This window comes from Rana temporaria, chromosome 2, assembly GCF_905171775.1.
Source record: "Rana temporaria chromosome 2, aRanTem1.1, whole genome shotgun sequence".
Lineage (NCBI taxonomy): Eukaryota > Metazoa > Chordata > Amphibia > Anura > Ranidae > Rana > Rana temporaria.
Window position 1 is genome coordinate 16,128,027 of NC_053490.1, and position 20,526 is coordinate 16,148,552.

General features: G+C 47.3%; 1 protein-coding gene across 3 annotated transcripts in view; it reads right to left on the minus strand.

Annotated features, from left to right (window-relative positions):
- Window positions 1–12,986: 12,986 nt before the first annotated feature.
- The window catches only part of APBB1 (amyloid beta precursor protein binding family B member 1), a 64,077-nt gene continuing 56,537 nt past the window's right edge, over window positions 12,987–20,526 (minus strand). For all 3 annotated transcript variants that reach the window (XM_040339876.1, XM_040339874.1, XM_040339875.1), the window contains 4 exons: window positions 19,119–19,202; window positions 18,848–18,960; window positions 16,601–16,777; window positions 12,987–14,268 (listed from right to left, as the gene is read on the minus strand). In XM_040339876.1, the coding sequence (XP_040195810.1) occupies window positions 14,104–14,268; window positions 16,601–16,777; window positions 18,848–18,960; window positions 19,119–19,202 (539 nt within the window). In that variant the 3' untranslated portion in view covers window positions 12,987–14,103. The remainder of the gene's footprint in view (window positions 14,269–16,600; window positions 16,778–18,847; window positions 18,961–19,118; window positions 19,203–20,526) is intronic.

Consider the following 20,526-nt stretch of genomic DNA (forward strand, 5'->3'; position numbering starts at 1 on the left):
TAAAGCGCCCCGTTCCGACGAGCTCGCGCGCAGAAGCGAACGCATACGCGAGTAGCGCCGCCATATGAAAACGGTATTCAAACCACACAAGTGAGGTATCGCCGCGATCGTTAGAGTGAGAGCAATAATTATAGCCCTAGAGCTACTCTGTAGCTCAAAAAATGCAACCTATAGAATTTTTTAAACGTCACCTATCAAGATTTTTAAGGGTAAAAGTTTGACGCCATGCCACGAGCGGGCGCAATTTTAAAGCGTGACATCTTGGGTATCATTTTACTCGGCGTAACATTATCTTTCACAATATATAAAAAAATTGGGCCAAATTTATTGTTGTCTTATTTTTTAATTCAAAAAAGTGAATTTTTTCCAAAAAAAGTGCGCTTGTAAGACCGCTGCGCAAATACGGTGTGACAAAAAGTATTGCGATGACCGCCATTTTATTCTCTAGGGTGTTAGAAAAAAAAATATATATAATATTTGTGGGTTTCAAGTAATTTTCTAGCAGAAAAAAATGTTTTAGTCTTGCAAACACCAAATCTGAAAAACACCTAAGGTCTTTAAGTGGTTAAACAAGATTCTATCACATTATGGCCCAGATTCACAAAGCACTTACGCCAACGTAAGTGCCAATATGCGCCGGCGTATGTGTGCGGCAGACCCACGCAGTCCAAGGACCACGGCTCTGGAATGCTCTACCCACTACCATCCGCTTGGAAGAAAACCATCGGGCTTTTAGGAAAAAACTAAAGACCCGCCTCTTCTGAAGGACCTGTACGACACTGGATGCTAATCGCTTTGAGGCGATTAAGTTCGCATTTGTTGCGCTATACAAGTTACTCACTCACTCACTCAACCAACATGCGCCTAAAAATAGGCTACACCCCGCCGACGTAGCTTGCACACGCCGGCGTAGGGTGGGCGCACATATGGTCTGGACGCATGGTGCTGCTCCCATTGATTAGCCATTCCAACATGCAAATGAGGGAAATAAGCCGATTAACGCGTGTGCCCGGCGCATGCTACGCGAGATGCGCGTAAGTTGTACGTCTGGCTTAAAAGTTATTCCCCATAAATGAGGTGCAACCCGGCAACAGACATGCACAGGTCTGCACCAGGGAACACAAGCCGGCGTATTGTGCGTTGGACGTGTGTCTGGCTGGGCGTACATTATGTTCACGCAGGGGGGTGCTGTGTATGCGTCCACGTCACGGCGCATGTGCAGTTCGTGATACGTACCTGTCTGGCGCTCGGCCCATCATTTGCATGGGGTCACGCCCACTTCCACCTACGCCGGCGTGCGCCTTCGAAACCTACGCCACTCTGGCGCAGCGTTGGGAGCACTGGCTTGCTGAATGCAATGCTTGCCTCTCCGCGCTATGTTGGCGTAGCGTACGGTGTGTGCTCTATGGCGGCGTAATGTGCGCCTTGCTCTCTGTGAATCTGGGCCTATATGTCTATTCCTTATAAAAAAACTGTCAAAAAGTTCAATGCAATATGGTGACCAGGAGGTGTTCTGTACACAGTTGGTGTACAGAATGCTCCCAAAAATGGAATTTCCTGCTTGTGTGATTGGTTTACTGCATTTAGGCATCTTCTGCAATATAAATTACATTTTTAGGGAGATACACTCTAAGGGTTAAATGCTGTACTTCTAAAGCGATGCAGACAACTTTTCTTATTAGAACACAGAGTACACCAGGTGGTTATATTGAATGAGCCCATTGTCATTTAGGAATCAGTCTACAAAGGACTTGGTGGGGGGAAAAATGCTTTTTCTTTAGAACAGAGAAAGATAGGACAGCTACAATGTTTGTTAAAATCCTTAAAATTTTACATAGCTCATCTAGAGGGGATTGTTTTTTTATTTTCCTCTACAAAAGTGGAGTTACACTTGAAAGGTATAGTGCTCTGAAAACTCTCCCTGTTGATTATTATTTATTTTTTTTTAAATCCTTGGTTGGGGATCATCTATCAATCACTGTGTATTACACAATATCACTATAATCTGATGTATTGAAGTTCGTCACGGACTCAAATTTACTTACCTTACTGTTCACATGAAAATTTGATATTTTTGTATCACTTTTTAAAGACTCATTCACGTGTTTTTTTTCTTTGTTCTAGCGCTACACTTTATTTTTTCGTTTCTATTTTACAAAATTGATCTATTTTGTGGTGTTGGCTGCTATTTTCCACCATATTGAGCAGCGCGGTGATCATATATACGTCAGTATATATATTTCCTTGAACGTTCTGACTTTTCCTGGAAGGTGGAAGGGGGAGAGGAGACAGAGAACGTTCTGATGGTTCCTCGGAGGTTGAAGGGAGAGAGGAGGCAAAGAACGTTCCTAAGCCTCCTTTCTCCCACCACTCAACAATTGGAACGTTCACTGCCTCCTCTCTACCTCCCAGGAAAAATGTAAATGTTCTCTGCCTCTTTTCTCCCACCTCCCAGGAACAGAGAACATTCTCATTGTTCCTGGGAGGTGGAAGGGAGAGAGAAGGCAGAGAACACTTTTATTGTTCCTGGGTGTGGAAATGAGACAGGAAATGTTCCGATTGTACCTGGGATAGAGGAGGCAGACAACATCCTGATTGTACCTGGGGTCTGGAAGGAAGAGAGAGGAGGCAGAGAACGTTTTGATTGTACCTGGGGTCTGGAAGGAAGAGAGAGGAGGCAGAGAATGTTTTGATTGTACCTGGGAGGTGGAAGGGTGAGGGAGAGGAGGCAGAGAATGTTCTGATTGTTCCTGAGAGGTGGAAGGGAGAGAGAATGACAGAGAATGTTCTGATTGTTCCTGAGAGGTGGAAGGGAGAGAGAATGACAGAGAATGTTCTGATTGTTCCTGGGAGGTGGAAGGGAGAGAGGAGGCAGAGAACATTCCAAATGGCCTCCTTTCTCCCACCTCCGAGAAATAATCAGAATGTTCTCTGTCTCCTTTCTTCCTTTCTCCCTTCCACCTCCCAGGAACAATCAGAACGTTCTGTCTCCTCTATCCCTTCCACCTCCCAGGAAAAATCAGAACGTTCTCTGCCTACTTTCTCCCACTTCCCAGGAACAGAAAACGTTCTGATTGTTACCGAGAGGTGGAAGGGAGAGAGGAAGCAGAGAACTTTCTCATTGTTCCTGGGATGTGGAAGAGAGAGAGGCGGCAGAAAACATTCTGATTGTTCCTGGGAGGTTGATGGGAGAGAGGAGGCAGGGAACGTTCTGACTTTTCCTGGAGGGTGGAAGGGGGAGAGGAGACAGAGAACGTTCTGATGGTTCCTTGGAGGTTGAAGGGAGAGAGGAGGGAAAGAACGTTCCGATGGCCTCCTTTCTCCCACCTCCCAACAATTGGAACATTCTCTGCCTCCTCTTTCCCTTCCACCTCCCAGAAAAATGTTAGAACATTCTCTGCCTCTTTTCTCCCACCTCCCAGGAATAGAGAACGTTCTGATTGTTACTGAGAGGTGGAAGGGAGAGAGGAGGCAGAGAACACGTTTATTGTTCCTGGGTGTGGAAAGGAGACAGGAGGCAGGGAACGTTCTTGTGACAGAACCCACTGTCACTGTGTTTTGGAAGGGACCCGATTGTACCTGGGATAGAGGAGGCAGACAACATCCTGATTGTACCTCAGAGGTGGAATGGAGAGAGGAGACAGACAATGCCCTGATTGTACCTGCGTTCTGGAAGGGACAGAGGAGGCAGAGAACGTTTTGATTGATCCTGGGAGGTGGAAGGGAGAGAGGAGGCAGAGAACATTCCAATGGCCTCTGTGATGCATTTGCCTATATGTCTCAGTTTAATTCTCCCTGCTAGCCATGTGTGTGTGTTAGAGGTAGAAAGGGATTTCATGTGTGATTCATTCCTCTGCTAACAGGTTATTGAAGTGCTAATGTCCCCTCACTATTCTAAAGGTTAATTGATCTATTGTGTTGTGTGAAGAAGATCTGTGTTTACCCTTAAAAGATGTGTATTGTATCATCAGGCTAAATGATTAAATAAGTGGTATGTTAATTATTCTGATTGCTTCATTGTGGTAATTATCCCTTCTATGTGCGGGGCCAAGCCGTCTAGATAATGTATTCTGTACAACTAGTAATTACCTTCACTGATGTCATTATCTAAAGAAAATGTGTTTTCAGGATCGACTCCGAAAAGTCTGCCTATCATCTGTATGGAAGCCCCCCACTGTGTGTGAGAAGGGGGTGGAGATTTCATTGTTCCTTGATTGAGGATTGTAGCTTGAAAACTGTATATATACCAGCAGCAAGCTGCCATTAAAGTGTGTTGTTCCAGCAGTAAGCACTGACTCATGTGTGGCTTATTATGGCGATTCCAGGATGGGATGTTCTTTTATGGGGAGAAGGGAATCTTTGACGGGGATATCATTCTAATACAGTTACAGCCTCCTTTCTCCCACCTCCAAGAAACAATCAGAATGTTCTACGTCTCTTCTCTCCCTTCCACCTCCCAGGAACAATCAGAAGGTTCTGTCTCCTCTATCCCTTCCATATCCCAGGAAAAATCAGAACATTCTCTGCCTACTTTCTCCCCCTTCCCAGGAACAGAAAACTTTCTGATTGTTACTGGGAGGTGGAAGGGAGAGAGGAGGCAGAGAACATTCTGATTGTCCCTTGGAAGGGAGAGAGTCGGCAGACAACTTTGTGATTGTACCTGGGAGGTGGAAGGGAGAGAGGAGGCAGAGAATGTTCTGTTTGTTCCTGAGAGATGGAAGGGAGAGAGGAGCCAGAGAATGTTCTGACTGTACCTGGGGGGTGGAAGGGAGAGAGGAGCCAGAAAACATTCTGACTGTTCCTGGGATGTTGACGGGAGAGAGGAGGCAGGGAACGTTCTGATTTTTCCTGGGAGGTGGAAGGGGGAGAGGAGACAGAGAATGTTGATTGTTCCTGGGAGGTGGAAGGGAGAGGAGGCAGAGAACATTCCAATGGCCTCCTTTCTCCCACCTCCGGGGAACAATCGGAACGTTCTCTGCCTCCTTTCTCCCTTCCACCTCCCAGGAACAATCAGAATGTTCTATGTCTCCTCTATCCCTTCCACCTCCCAGGAAAAATCTGAACATTCTCTGCCTCCTTTCTCCCACCTCCCAGGAATAGAGAATGTTCTGATTGTTACTGAGAGGCGGAAGGGAGAGAGGAGGCAGATAACTTTCTCATTGTTCCTGGGAGGTGGAAGGAAGAGAGGAGGCAGAGAATCTGAATGTTCCTGGAAGTTGGAAGGGAGAGAGGAGGCAGAGAACATTTTGATTGTTCCTGGGTGTGGAAAGGAGAGAGAAGGCAGAGAACGTTCTGAATGTTACTAAGAGGCGGAAGGGAGAGAGGAGGCAGATAACTTTCTCATTGTTCCTGGGAGGTGGAAGGGAGAGAGGAGGCAGAGAACATTTTGATTGTTCCTGGGTGTGGAAAGGAGAGAGAAGGCAGAGAACGATCTGATTGTTCCTGGGGGGTGGAAGGGGGGAGAGAGGTAGAAAACATTCTGACTGTTCCTGGGATGTTGATGGGAGAGAGGAGCCAGAGAATGTTCTGATTGTTCCTGGGGGGTGGAAGGGGGGAGAGAGGTAGAAAACATTCTGACTGTTCCTGGGATGTTGATGGGAGAGAGGAGGCAGAGAATGTTTTGATTGTTCCTGGGAGGTGGAAGGGAGAGCAGGCAGAGAACATTCCAATGGCCTCCTTTCTCCCACCTCCGGGGAACAATCTGAACGTTCTCTGCCTCCTTTCTCCCTTCCACCTCCCAGGAACAATCAGAATGTTCTATCTCTCCTTTATCCCTTCCACCTCCCAGGAAAAATCTGAACATTCTCTGCCTCCTTTCTCCCACCTCCCAGGAATAGAGAATGTTCTGATTGTTACTGAGAGGCGGAAGGGAGAGAGGAGGCAGAGAACTTTCTCATTGTTCCTGGGAGGTGGAAGGAAGAGAGGAGGCAGAGAATCTGAATGTTCCTGGAAGTTGGAAGGGAGAGAGGAGGCAGAGAACATTTTGATTGTTCCTGGGTGTGGAAAGGAGAGAGAAGGCAGAGAACGTTCTGAATGTTACTAAGAGGCGGAAGGGAGAGAGGAGGCAGATAACTTTCTCATTGTTCCTGGGAGGTGGAAGGGAGAGAGGAGGCAGAGAACATTTTGATTGTTCCTGGGTGTGGAAAGGAGAGAGAAGGCAGAGAACGATCTGATTGTTCCTGGGGGGTTGAAAGGGACAGAGAGAAGACAGAGAACATTCTGATAGTCCCTTGGAGGTGTAAGGAAAAGAGAACTTTCTCATTGCTCCTGGGAGAGGAGCTGCAGCTGACTGTTATCCACAGAGAAGGAACTCAGGGACAGCTGAGTAAACATAGAGGAGGCATTGAGGGAGCAGATAATGGAAGAAGGGAAGAAAAGTCAAAGATGATCTGTTACTTCTCTCTCCAGAGGAACTAATTTCACTGGTATGTAAAACATAGAAATGGCACCACACCAATGCTAATAGATTCCAGAAGGATTTTTAATTGAATCAATAATATAAAAGAGCCAACGTGTCTCAGGAGTTCACACACTCGGGGCTTTAATATAATGCGACTTGCCCGGTCTGCCTTGCGCCGCATGAAACTGAGAAGTCATGGTATGTAAAACATAGCAACCATAGCAAGGGTATCACGCCATTAGTCCAGGATGATAGTGATAAGTCCAGGAGGATATTTTATTGAATGATCAATAATATTAATAGATCTTTCATATTAGTAAGATATGAGTATTAGCAGGTAGTGCAGCATGAAGCTGAGAAGTCTCAGGATAGATGTTTGCACCCGAGAAGGCACTTCCGACAAGGGGTAGAACTTGGCCAAAGTGTTGACTCTTAGTGAATGGTGGATCGTCTTAGCCCATACAGGAGTCCTGAATATTTACAACATATCAGGTAGGATTTAATATCTGTATGTTTGTTTTCTTCCGCTATGGCACTTGGCTCATTCCCCCACAATTATTACCTTTTGTAGCACTTGCCCCTCCCCTCTTTTAACTCTCCTGTATTGAACCATATTGTAATTACAGTATTTATTCTTATCCTGTATGCATGAACTCTGCACAGTATTACTTCTCCTGTTCTGTATGGACACTGCACAGTAACACTTCTTTTATTCTGTATGTATGGACTCTGCACAGTATTACTTCTCCTGTTCTGTATGTATGGACTCTGCACAGTAACACTTCTCCTGTTCTGTATGTATGGACTCTGCACAGTAACACTTATCCTGTTCTGTATGTATGGACTCTGCACAGTAACACTTATCCTGTTCTGTATGTATGGACTCTGCACAGTAACACTTCTTGTATTCTGTATGTATGGACTCTGCACAGTAACACTTCTGTTCTGTATGCAGCCCTCAAAAATTCCACTTGCCTACTCGCATTTTGCGAGTGGAATTTAGTGCAGGGCGAGTGAGGAGCAGGGGTGGACCAGTCTGACAGCTTGGCTGATCGCTTCTGGGAGAAGCAGTGCAGGCTTTTTTCTTTTTTTACAGGACATCAGAGCGGCCAGAGGGGGATTCCCTGATCGATACAGCATACCCCCCCCCCTGATGTCCTGTACAGAAGCCTGCACGGCTTCTGCCAGAAGCGATCAGCTGGAGGACACAGAGCGTCAGGACCAACTGAACTGGGGACACTTTGAGTGGAGGCTTCATCGCTCCACTCCTCCGTGTGTCACAGAGATGCAGGCTGTGTTGCAGAGCCGGGTCTGTGTTCAGCGGCGCTGTAGTAAGGTCCCGCCCCCCTAGACCAGCTCTTGTGATAGTAGATTAAATCAGTGTTCAGTCTATCGCACAAGCCGGTTTAGGGGGGCGTTTATGGGCACAGCGTGGCTACGTTTATGGGCACAGTGGGCATTTGTAGGCACAGTGAGCAGCATTTATGGGCACAGTGTGGCTACGTTTATGGGCACAGCGTGGCTACGTTTATGGGCACAGTGAGCAGCATTTATGGGCACAGTGAGGCTATGTTTATGGGCACAGCGTGGCTACGTTTATGGGCACAGTGGGCAGCATTTGTGGGCACAGTGAGCAGCATTTGATGGGGACAGAGAGGCTTCATTTGATGGGAACAGTGAGGCTGCAATGATGGGCACAGTGTGGCTGCATTCATGGGAACTGTAAAGCTGCATTTAATGGCTAATGTGAGGCTGCACTGATGGTTACTGATATGCTTTATGTTCATATTGTTGTTAATATTTATTTTTGTAACTTCATTCTGCATAAAACATTTAACAATGTAATTTCATGAGATCATTTATGAGGGTGTGTTTAGGGGCGGGGCAGGGTTGGGTGGGGCAACTGGTGGCGAGTAACTTTCAAGGCCTGGCTAGTGGCTCGTGACTTCAAATGTTGAGCCCTGCTGTATGTATGGACTCTGCACAGCAACACTTCTCCTGTTCTGTATGTATGGACTCTGCACAGCAACACTTCTCCTGTTCTGTATGTATGGACTGTGCACAGTAACACTTCTCCTGTTCTGTATGTATGGACTCTGCACAGTAACATTTCTCCTGTTCTGTATGTATGGACTGTGCACAGTATTACTTCTCCTGTTCTGTATGTATGGACTGTGCACAGTATTACTTCTCCTGTTCTGTATATATGGACTGTGCACGGTATTACTTCTCCTGTTCTGTATGGACTCTGCACAGTAACACTTCTCCTGTTCTGTATGGACTCTGCACAGTATTACTTCTCCTGTTCTGTATGTATGGACTCTGCACAGTATTACTTCTCCTGTTTTGTATGGACTCTGCACAGTATTACTTCTCCTGTTTTGTATGTATGGACTCTGCACAGTATTACTTCTCCTGTTTTGTATGGACTCTGCACAGTATTACTTCTCCTGTTTTGTATGGACTCTGCACAGTATTACTTCTCCTGTTCTGTATGTATGGACTCTGCACAGTATTACTTCTCCTGTTTTGTATGGACTCTGCACAGTATTACTTCTCCTGTTTTGTATGGACTCTGCACAGTATTACTTCTCCTGTTCTGTATGTATGGACTCTGCACAGTATTACTTCTCCTGTTCTGTATGTATGGACTCTGCACAGTAACACTTCTGTTCTGTATGTATGGACTCTGCACAGTATTACTTCTCCTGTCCTGTTCGGACTCTGCACAGTATTACTTCTCCTGTTCTGTATGGACTCTGCACAGTATTACTTCTCCTGTCCTGTATGTATGGACTCTGCACAGTAACACTTCTCCTGTTCTGTATGGACTCTGCACAGTATTACTTCTCCTGTCCTGTATGTATGGACTCTGCACAGTAACACTTCTGTTCTGTATGTATGGACTCTGCACAGTATTACTTCTCCTGTCCTGTTCTGTATGGACTCTGCACAGTATTACTTCTCCTGTTCTGTATGGACTCTGCACAGTATTACTTCTTCTGTTCTGTATGTATGGACTCTGCACAGTATTACTTCCCCTGTTCTGTATGGACTCTGCACAGTAGCACTTCTCTTGCGGTCACAGATCAGACACACGCCATCTTCTTGTCATGTTACAGTTTTATTGAAGTAAATTCGGTACAATAGTTTCTAGGTGCTGAGGAAATTCAGTGTTTACACCTCTAGTAGTGCACATATAGACATTTCCCTGCGGGCCCCAGGCGTGTTCTGGGACGATTTCTCACACATACATACATACAAGACCCCTGACACACAACAGCCGGCGGCTCCTCACTTACATACAACGTGTGTGCTACCCTAGGGGGAATACAGGTTACCAGGTACTATACAACACTCCTGACATTCAATGGTTCATACAACACGAGTGCTACAGGGGCGAGTTCAGGTGTCATGGATCACATACAGCGCGCGCACGTGCACACACACACACCTGTACTAATTCAAGAGAATCTGTTGCTGAATAATGTTGTATAAACGAGTGTACTATTCAAGTAAGCAACTCTAACAAGCCAATGGTATGAAGCAGGACCTTCTACCATACAGTAATGGCCATTTACACTATTCCAGTGACAGGGTCACTTTAAGGGCCAGGGTCCAATGGCTTTTAAGTAATGAGGAAAAAAGCGTTGCTCAGTCCGCCCGCCTCTGTTTACAACCCATAGGGGGCGCTGATGAACTCCATTCAGCCTGCACTTGTAACCACAAAGAAGGCAGCCGCACTCCAAAAAGCTTTATTGTTCCAGGTGAGATCAGACGTCCACCACCGCCATCCTCTCTAGAGCAGGGGTAGGCAACCTGGGCACCATCTTCTGTGGAACTACGAGTCTCATGAGGCATGGAAAGACTGGCAGCCACAGACATGACCCCAAGCTACAAAGGCACGATGGGATTTGTAGTTCTACCACATCTGGTGTTGCTGAGGTTGATCACCCATGCTCTAAAGCAAGGAAGGCTTTGATGGACTTCTGTTGATCGTGTCCAGAACAATAAAGTTTTGTCTATGTTAACCACTTCCCGACCGCCGCACGCCGATATACGTTTGCAGAATGGCGCGGGCAGGCAAATGGGTGTACCTGTACGTCCCTTTGAATTTGCCGCCCAGCGATTGCGGTGAGGAGAGGCAGAACGGGGAGATGCCGATGTAAACAAGGTATTTCCCTGTTCTGCCTAGCAACATGACAGGGATTTACTGCTCCCTGTCATCGGGAGCAGCGATCTCTGTCATGTCAGTGGTAGCCCTCCCACAGTTAGAATCACTCCCTAGGACACACTTAACCCCTTGATCGCTCCCTAGTGTTTAACCCCTTCCCTTCCAGTATAATTTATATAGTAAGCAGTGCATTTTTATAGCACGGATCACTGTATAAATGGCAATGGTCCCAAAATAGTGTCAAAAGTGTCCGCCATAATGTCGCAGTCCCGATAAAAATCAGAACGCCGCCATTACTAGTAAAACAATAAATAAAAATTCTATAAAACTATCCCCTATTTCAGGGGTCTCCAAACTTTCTAAACAAAGGGCCAGTTTACTGTCCTTCAGATTTTAGGGGGGGCCGGACTGTGGCCAGCAGGAATATAATTTTTTTTCTGTCATCAGTGGGAGTAAACAGTGCCCCATCTTTGGTCTTAGGGGGAGGAATAGTGCACCATTGTTGGTGTCTGTGGAAGAAATAGGGCCCCATTGTTGACATCAGTGGCTAGAATTATGCCCCATTTTGGACAGAATGGTGTCTCATATTAGTGGGATGAATAGTGCCCCAAGGGCCAGATAAAGGCAACTGAAGGGCCGCATCTGGCCCCTGGGCCGCAGTTTGGAGACCCCTGCCCTATTTTTTAGATGCTATAACTTTTGCGCAAACCAATCAATATACGCTTATTGCGATCTTTTGCCACAAATATGTAGAATACATATTGGTCTAAAATGAGGAAAAAAATATTTTTTTTGATAAAAAAAATGTGGGATATGTATTATAGCAAAAAGTAACAGATATTGGGCCAGATCCACGAAAGAATTACGCCGGCGTATCTCTAGATACGCCGCGTAATTTAAAATTTCCCGCGTCGTATCTTTGTTTTGTATCTACAAAACAAGATACGACGGCATCTCGGGTCGATCCGACAGGCGTACGTCTTAGTACGCCGTCGGATCGTAGGTGCAATTTTTCGGCGGCCGCTAGGTGGCGTTTCCGTCGAATTCCGCGTCGAGTATGCAAATTAACTTGTTACGGTGATCCACGAATGTACGTCCGGCCGGCTCATTTTTTTTTACGTCGTTTGCGTTCAGCTTTTTCCGGCGTATAGTTACCCCTGCTATTATGAGGCGTACTCAATGTTAAGTATGGCCGTCGTTCCCGCCTCGCATTTTGAATTTTTGACGTCGTTTGCGTAAGTCGTTCGCCAATAAGGATTTGCGTAGAATGACGCCACCGTCTTAAACATTGGCTTGTTCCGGTTTCATTTCGAGCATGCGCACTGGGATACCCCCACGGACGCCGCATTCGCCGTTCAAAAAAACGTTGTTTACGTCGGGTCACGACGTATTTACATAAAACACGCACCCATTACATCCATTTGAATCCCGCGCCCTTACGCCACCAAAGATACACTACGCCGCAAATTCTTTGAGGATTTAAAAAAAAAAGTTACGGCGGCGTAGTGCATCTTAGATACCCTGCGCCCGGCGGAAAGATGCGCAGAGGTACGTGGATCTGCCCCATTGTATTTTTTTTTTAAATTGTCGTTCTTCTTTTGTTTATAGCGCAAAAAATAAAAACCGCAGAGGTGATCAAACACCACCAAAAGAAAGCTCTATTTGTGGGGAAAAAAGGACGTCAATTTTGTTTGGGTACAACGTCGCACGACTGCGCAATTGTCAGTTAAAGCGATGCAGTGCCGTATCGCAAAAAATAGCCAAATCTTCCGGGGCTGAAGTAGTTAAATGTCGTTAGAGTGCAACCACCTTCTCTGTTTACTCCAATGGCTTTTGTTGACTTCAGACCTGCTTTTCATTCTGGCAAAGCTAAACCAGCTGAAGTAGGTCAAATGCAAGTCAGTCAACTGGCCCTGCAGTGAAGTCTGAAGGATCTCAGAGCCGTCTCAGACTGCATTGTCCCCACCAAAGGCCCTTTGACGCTGGCCCTAAAGTTGTTTCTACATAAGACTCCATCTTACACGATAAAATCGGGGGGGGGGGGGGGGGGGGGGGGACACACACATGACAAATATATTACATGAGATCACAAGAGATCTGCAAACAATCAAGCAAAAGTCCATAACGATGTTAGTCTATATTATACACAGAAAATTCAGACAAATAAATAAGACTGTAAATAAAATCTCATCGCTCACTGATGGGTTGCGCCCCGCCTGCACCACCCTCGCGAGCGCTCGATGCTGGGCGGTCTTCACCGCGAGCTGTACAACTTCAGGCACAATATATAAAAAATAAAATCGATCTTGACGTACACCGGATTTATAGTCAGCAGAGGAAGATATGATTTATAGTCGGACAGCGCTCAGAACACGCTGGAGATGCGGCACCGCAGGGACTGAGATGATGAGGGGCGGGGGGGGGGGTTATAATATACGTTTAGTGTTATCAGCACATGGCATAGCAGCTATATGGTCCGGTGTGTTTAGTCAGCAGGAGACATGCCGTGCGCACCGACACATATGTCATGTCACGCCCACTGGTGGCATGAGGAGGGGGGGCATGGGGGAGAGAGAGGAGGGACTAATGCTGGCCACATGGGTCACCCATTGTTTTTTTTTTTCCTTAATGTCACGTGACTATGGATGTTTGCAAACCATACAAAGCACGTCTTACGACAGATAATTTGGATACTGCAATTGATTAGATTGTGTATTTGATCAAAACGGCTGTTGTAACGATGCAATAAATAATTGGACGAATTTAGAGGGGATCCTTTAAAGCGGGTATAGGAGACCCCCTATAGATATTGCCAATTCTGTGAGGTCATAATAAGACCAGATCAGAGGAAATGTATCGCAAACATCGCTACGCTTTTGGCGTCACGTGACCTGCATACTATACACAATATAATGAGTTGAAGGACAGCAAATATTCCAGGAAGGTGAGTAAGAAGAGAGAGAGACCAGACCCCCACAACTGCAGCAGGATTTGCCAGTAGGCCAGCAGGAGTCCCTCAGGAAAGTCGGTACCAGGAAGACCGCTTAAGAACGTGTAGCGTGAGAGCGCCAATGTCGCTGAAGAAGTGACACATGACACCCTGATGTCAATAACCAGAGCCCCCCCAAGATGATATTTATGTACTCTAAAACTTTTTGGAAATAATCAGCCAACATAAGACGGAGACTAGTAAGACGCTACGCCACACATACACACGCACTCGTTACACAGCTGTGCAAAGTGGGAGGAGGGGCTGCCAAGGACACCGATCACCCCCCCACCCCCCCCCTCCTAAACAGCTTCCTGGTGCCTTATTGCTATCGATAAGGCCTCTGAGGGTTCCATGACTAGAGATAACCCGACTCCTGAAGTGTCTTCCTGCCCTTCCAGTGGAACATAAGACTGGTTATGGATGTGCTGCACCTCGGGGCCTGCGGAGTTAATAAAGGACGTTAACAGGCAGAGAGCGCGCAGGACAAGGGACGAGGATGGTGAACTCAAGGGTTATAAGATTGGATGGGGAGGGAGGTCATGGTGTCTGCCCACCGGGGCGCTTGTTTTTGAAGGAACCAAGTAGTGTCTGCACCCCTCGGCGCACAGAGGTGCCCACTCGACGAGCCACGGAGTCAGCGGGAGGAGTAGGTAGGCAGGAGGAGCTCTGAGGCCGCGCGTCCAAGCACTTCTGATAGCGGAGCTGCGGGAGACAGGAATGGATAGGATCACATTACAATACAGAAAAAAAAAAGTTTAAACTTAAAAAAACTTTCAGTATTGCAGTCGCCTCTACTGACACTGGGGTTTCTTCCTATGAACATTTCTATGAATCCAGATTTACAAATGTACCATTTAACCCCTTGCCAACCAGCTCCCCTGGGCGAAACGACGTTACCTTACGGCGCTTCGCCTTTCGACCACTAGGGGGAGCACGTGCGCCGCTGGAGCCGATGCGAGTGGCGGCGGACACGATGAACACCGGGCAACCGCGATCGCTCGTTACAAAGCGAGAACCAGGATCTGTGAGTGTAAACACACAAATCACGATTCTCTCAGAGGAGAGGAGACAGATCGTGTGTTCATACAAAGCATGAACACCAAACTCTCTTTCCTCCCAGTCACTCCCCTCCCCCAGGTAACACAGTTAACCCCTTGATCGCCCCCTAGTGTTAACCCCTTCCCTGCCAGTGACATTTCAAACAGGCACCTGTGTTGGTATATATATATACCGTATTTATCGCGGTATACCGCGCTCCCGCGTATACCGCGCACCCCCAAAGTGACCCGAATTCCTGTGGAAAAAAAGTTTTTTCGTTTTTTTGTACTTACAGTTTTGGTGTCTTGCGCGGCGTTCATCGGCGGCCTCGTCGGGTCCGGCGTTCGTCTGCGGCTTTGGCGGGTCCGGTGTCCTCTTCGGCGGGTCCGGCGTCCTCTTCGGCGGGTCCGGCGTCCTCTTCGGCGGGTCCGGCGTCCTCTTCGGCGGGTCCGGCGTCCTCCCCGCTCGTTTACCGCCACGAGTTTTGAATACTGCGCCGGCATATACCGAGCGCAGTACACTCGTGAATCTTCGGGCAGGCTCGGCAACTGTCGCGCTGAAGTCCTGTACGTACAGGACGTCAGTGCGAGAGGCGCCGAGACTGCCCGAAGATTCACGAGTGTACTGCGCTCGGTATATGCCGGCGCAGTATTCAAAACTCGTGGCGGGAAAGCGGGTATCGGCGCATATCGCACACCCGCGATTTTGCCCTGATTTTCAGGGCAAAATAGTGCGCGGTATACGCCGATAAATACGGTATATATTAGGGCTGTGGAAATTAACTATTAATTCATCGATTAATCTTAAATTTTTTTGATCGGTACTCACCTCTCTGCCGGCTTCTGGGCCTTCAGGGAGTTCCGTCGGAGATCCGGTGACATCACGGACACCGGCGGGGCTTGCCGTGTCCATCTGAAGGGCTCCTTTGCTGTGCCTTCATATCTGCATGCCGGCGGGACCTTACTATCTGCCACACGCGAGGGCTGTTACACTTCCCTCTATCACTTCCCTCTATCAACCTGGGATTCTACAACAATCCACTGGGAGTTGTGATAGTTCCCTTCCCGGGACATCTACATGCCGACGGACTGATGTTAACCTCTCCTCATCTGGACACAGCAGTGGCATCGTTGTACCCATTTTTATACCAGTATCATACTTGGCTACATGTTTTTATGACTGCTTTTGCTACCGTTTGGTATTACTCGCACCATTTTTACAGTTTATGTAGCTACATCGATTTTATTTCCAGTGCAATATTTATTTTGTTACCTACATAAAGACTATAAAAGTTTTAATGCTATTCCCATCGAGCGCTGCCTTTGTATCCTGCTACCCATTTTTCCAGTGGTTGGTAGCTGCACTGGGAATCAGCCTGCAAGGAGATCAGCTAAAAGTAGTTGGATCTGTATGTGCGTTATAATTAAATCGAAATTAGTCGATTAATTGATAAAAAAAAAAAAAAAACGATTAAATTGAACACAAAAATTGTAATCAGTAACAGCCCTAATATATATATATATATATATATATATATATATATATATTTATTAGAAGCTGAAGGAGGCAACGTTGCTGGGCTCTGGAGGAAGAAGGTAATCGTCAGCCAGCAGTGGCCCCTGAAACCTCCTCTGTTACCACCTGGAGTTTTGTTGTCATTAGACCAATTGCTGTCATCTGGGGACTATCTATATTGCGAGTCTTCTCCCATTTGTTTGTGAGTAGTTTTATACTTTACTTTTAAATAAATTGTATCCAAGAATAATGCACAAGGTTGGAGCGCCCTTTTATTCTTTCTCCTTAGGACATCAAGTGCCTAGCACCCGCAGATCAGCTTCTGCTGTGAATATTCCCCTGCAGAATTACACACACACATATGATTCTGCACAGGAGAGCCGCCCTGTGGCACTAAAACTGCTATAGGACGGACGGCAAGTGGCTATAAATGAGGCCCATACGGATGTTTAGGAGATATAAAAAAATAAGCCTCTCTTACCATGCAGGCAGCCTGTACCGCCTCCGACAGGTGAGCTGCATTGGGTTCACACCAGAACATGTGGCACACAAATATTCCCGAAGCCTCCGCCATGATGAAGGCGAATGTGTGAACGTCACGTCCGACACCCATAAAAGACAGGAAGCGAACGCGGCACTCGGTGATCGTTTCCTCACTCTGGAAGGAAAAAAGAAAAAAAAGGGATGGTTAGGGAAATAACAGATATGGCTGACCCAAAATGTCCTACTAGGGGTGGAGCCTGGCTTCTTTGATGAAGGACCACGATCATCTTCTTAGCCCAGGGTTTATCAAACTAGTCTTCAGGGGCCACCAACAGGTCATGTTTTCAGAACCAAGCCTTCCCGCTGTACCGATCAGCTCCTCAGGTTCTCTCCTAGTTCTTGCAGCTCTCCACACAGACACACTATATTGTCAAAAGTATTGGGACGTCCTGCCTTTACACACACATGAACTTTAATGGCATCCGAGTCTTAGTCCGTAGGGTTCAATATTGGGTTGGCGCACCCTTTACAGCTATAACAGCTTCAACTCTTCTGGGAAGGCCGTCCACAGGGTTTAGGAGTGTCTCTGGGAATGTTTGACCATTCTTCCAGAAGAGCATTTGTGAGGTCAGGCCGTGATATTAGATGAGAAGGCCTGGCTCGCAGTCTCCACTCCAATTCATCCCAAAGGTGTTCTATCAGGTTGAGGTCAGGACTCTGTTCAGGCCAGTCAAGTTCCTCCACCCCAAACTCTCTCCTCCATGTCTTCATAGACCTTGCTTTGTGCACTGGTGGGCAGTCATGTTGGAACAGGAAGGGGCCGTCTCCAAACTGTTCCCACAAAGTTGGGAACATGAAATTGTCCAAAATGTCTTGGTATGCTGATCCCTTAAGAGTTCCCTTCTCTGGAACTAAGGAGCCAAGCCCAACCACTGAACAACAACCCCACACCGTAATCCCTCCTCCACCAAATGATTTGGACCAGTGCACAAAAGCAAGGTGCATAAAGACATGGATGAGCGAGTTTGGGATGAAGGAACTTGACTGGTCTGGTCCTCAACCCAATAGAACACCTTTGGGATGAATTAGAGCGGAGACTGTGAGCCAGGCCTTCTTGTCCAACATCAGTGCCTGACCTCACAAATGCACTTCTGGAAGAATGATCAAACATTCCCATAGACACACTCCTAAACCTTGTGGACGGCCTTCCCAGAAGAGTTGAAGCTGTCGGCCAACTCAATATTGAACCCTAGAGACTATTAGCCAGATTCAGTAAGACCTGCCTAACGTTAGGCAGGCGTAGCGTATCTCATATACGCTACGCCGCCGTAAGTTAGAGAGGCAAGTGCTGTATTCACAAAGCACTTAGTCCTAAGTTACGGCGGCGTAGCGTAAATGGGCCGGCGTAAGCGCGCCTAGTTCAAATTGTGTTGAGGTGGGCGTGTTTTATGTAAATAAACCATGACCTAACGTAAATGACGTTTTGAACGAACGGCGCATGCGCCGTCCGTGGACTTATCCCAGTGCGCATGCGTCGGATAGAATGCCTAAGATACGTCGAACGCTGCCTACTACGTGAACGTAACTTACGCACAGCCCCATTCACGTATGACTTACGCAAACGACGTAAAAAGATACGCTTGTTCCGACATCCATACTTGGCATGGGCTGCGCCACCTAGAGACCAGCTTTATCTTTACGCCGGCGTATGTCTTCCGTAAACCGCGTAACTAATTGCGACGGGCGTACGTACGTTTGTGAATCGGCGTATCTTGCTCATTTGCATATTCGACGCGGAAAACAACGGAACCGCCACCTAGCGGCCAGCGTAAATATGCACCCTATGATACGATGGCGTAGGAGACTTCGTATCTTAGCCTAATTTAAGCGTATCTGGTTTCCAGAATGCGCTTAAATTTACGACGGCGTAGATTCAGCGTTACGCCGGCGTAACTCTCTCTGAATCTAGCTATAAGACTGGGATGCCATTTAATTTCATGTGTGTGTAAAGGCAGGCGTCCCAATACTTTTGACAATATAGTGTATCTAGCAGTGTGCCTCTGAGCCAATCAACTTCTTCACTGAGGAAGCTTGACAGGCTCAGAGAGGCATGCGGACAGTGGAGGCATTGAGGGCCAGATAAGGACACCCAAAGGGCCAGATGAGGCTCTGGGGTGGCAAATTTGCCCAGGTTTGCTGTAGCATTAGTCCTCACGCTCAATCTGACATTTTCCTGTCCACACACCTGTTGATGTAAGACGGTAACAGTTGCTGATGCCACGTTCACGATGACAGGGACCCAGGTGGCTCTACCTGTGCTCACCGCTGTCTGCAGGTTGTTGTTTATCACATCCATCCCTGGAAGGCAAAAGGAGAAAAAAGATCAGAGAGAGCTTGGATTGCATAGTCTTGCTGATTTTCTACCGCTTCTCTTTGATAATAATAATAAAAAAAAAAATAGCAGGAGAATGTGACCGGCTCTCTATGGAAGAGTCAAATGGGGCCATGGCACTTACCCGCGGGCCTGGTGACGTGAACATTGCCCAGATAGTACACCTGGAAGCCCTGTACCTGTTCATTCTTTGGGGCCGGAAATTCAACTGAAAGAGAAGCAGAAGGTGATCAGAAGAGGATAGTTATGGGTGGATGTGGTATGAACCGACAAGATAATTATGTTTATCAAGAACATGGCATGAGCAGCCTATAACAAACATCCTGCAGAAAGTGATCAAGGAGAGCTACAGAGCAGACACAGGAGAGCTACAGAGCCATCACAGAGCAGACACAGGAGAGATCCAGAGCCATCACAGAGCAGACACAGGAGAGATCCAGAGCCATCACAGAGCAGACACAGGAGAGATCCAGAGCCATCACAGAGCAGACACAGGAGAGATCCAGAGCCATCACAGAGCAGACACAGGAGAGATCCAGAGCCATCACAGAGCAGACACATGAGAGCTACAGAGCCATCACAGAGCAAACACAGGAGAGATGCAGAGCCATCACAGAGCAGACACGGGAGAGATCCAGATCCATCACATAGCAGACACAGGAGAGATCCAGAGCCATCACAGAGCAGACACAGGAGAGATCCAGAGCCATCACAGAGCAGACACAGGAGAGATCCAGAGCCATCACAGAGCAGACACATGAGAGCTACAGAGCCATCACAGAGCAGACACAGGAGAGATGCAGAGCCATCACAGAGCAGACACGGGAGAGATCCAGATCCATCACATAGCAGACACAGGAGAGCTATAGATCCATCACAGCAGACACAGGAGAGATCCAGAGCCATCACAGAGCAGACACAGGAGAGCTATAGATCCATCACATAGCAGACACAGGAGAGCTATAGATCCATCACAGAGCAGACACAGGAGAGATCCAGAGCCATCACAGAGCAGACACAGGAGAGATACAGATCCATCACAGAGCAGACACAGGAGATCTACAGATCCATCACAGAGCAGACACAGGAGAGATCCAGATCCATCACAGAGCAGACACAGGAGAGCTACAGATCCATCACAGAGCAGACACAGGAGAGATCCAGATCCACCACAGAGCAGACACAGGAGAGCTACAGAGCCATCACAGAGCAGACACAGGAGATCTACATAGCCATCACAGAGCAGACACAGGAGAGCTACAGAGCCATCACAGAGCAGACACAGGAGATCTACATAGCCATCACAGAGCAGACACAGGAGAGCTACAGATCCATCACAGAGCAGACACAGGAGAGATCCAGATCCACCACAGAGCAGACACAGGAGAGCTACAGAGCCATCACAGAGCAGACACAGGAGAGATGCAGAGCCATCACAGAGCAGACACAGGAGATCTACATAGCCATCACAGAGCAGACACAGGAGATCTACATAGCCATCACAGAGCAGACACAGGAGAGCTACAGAGCCA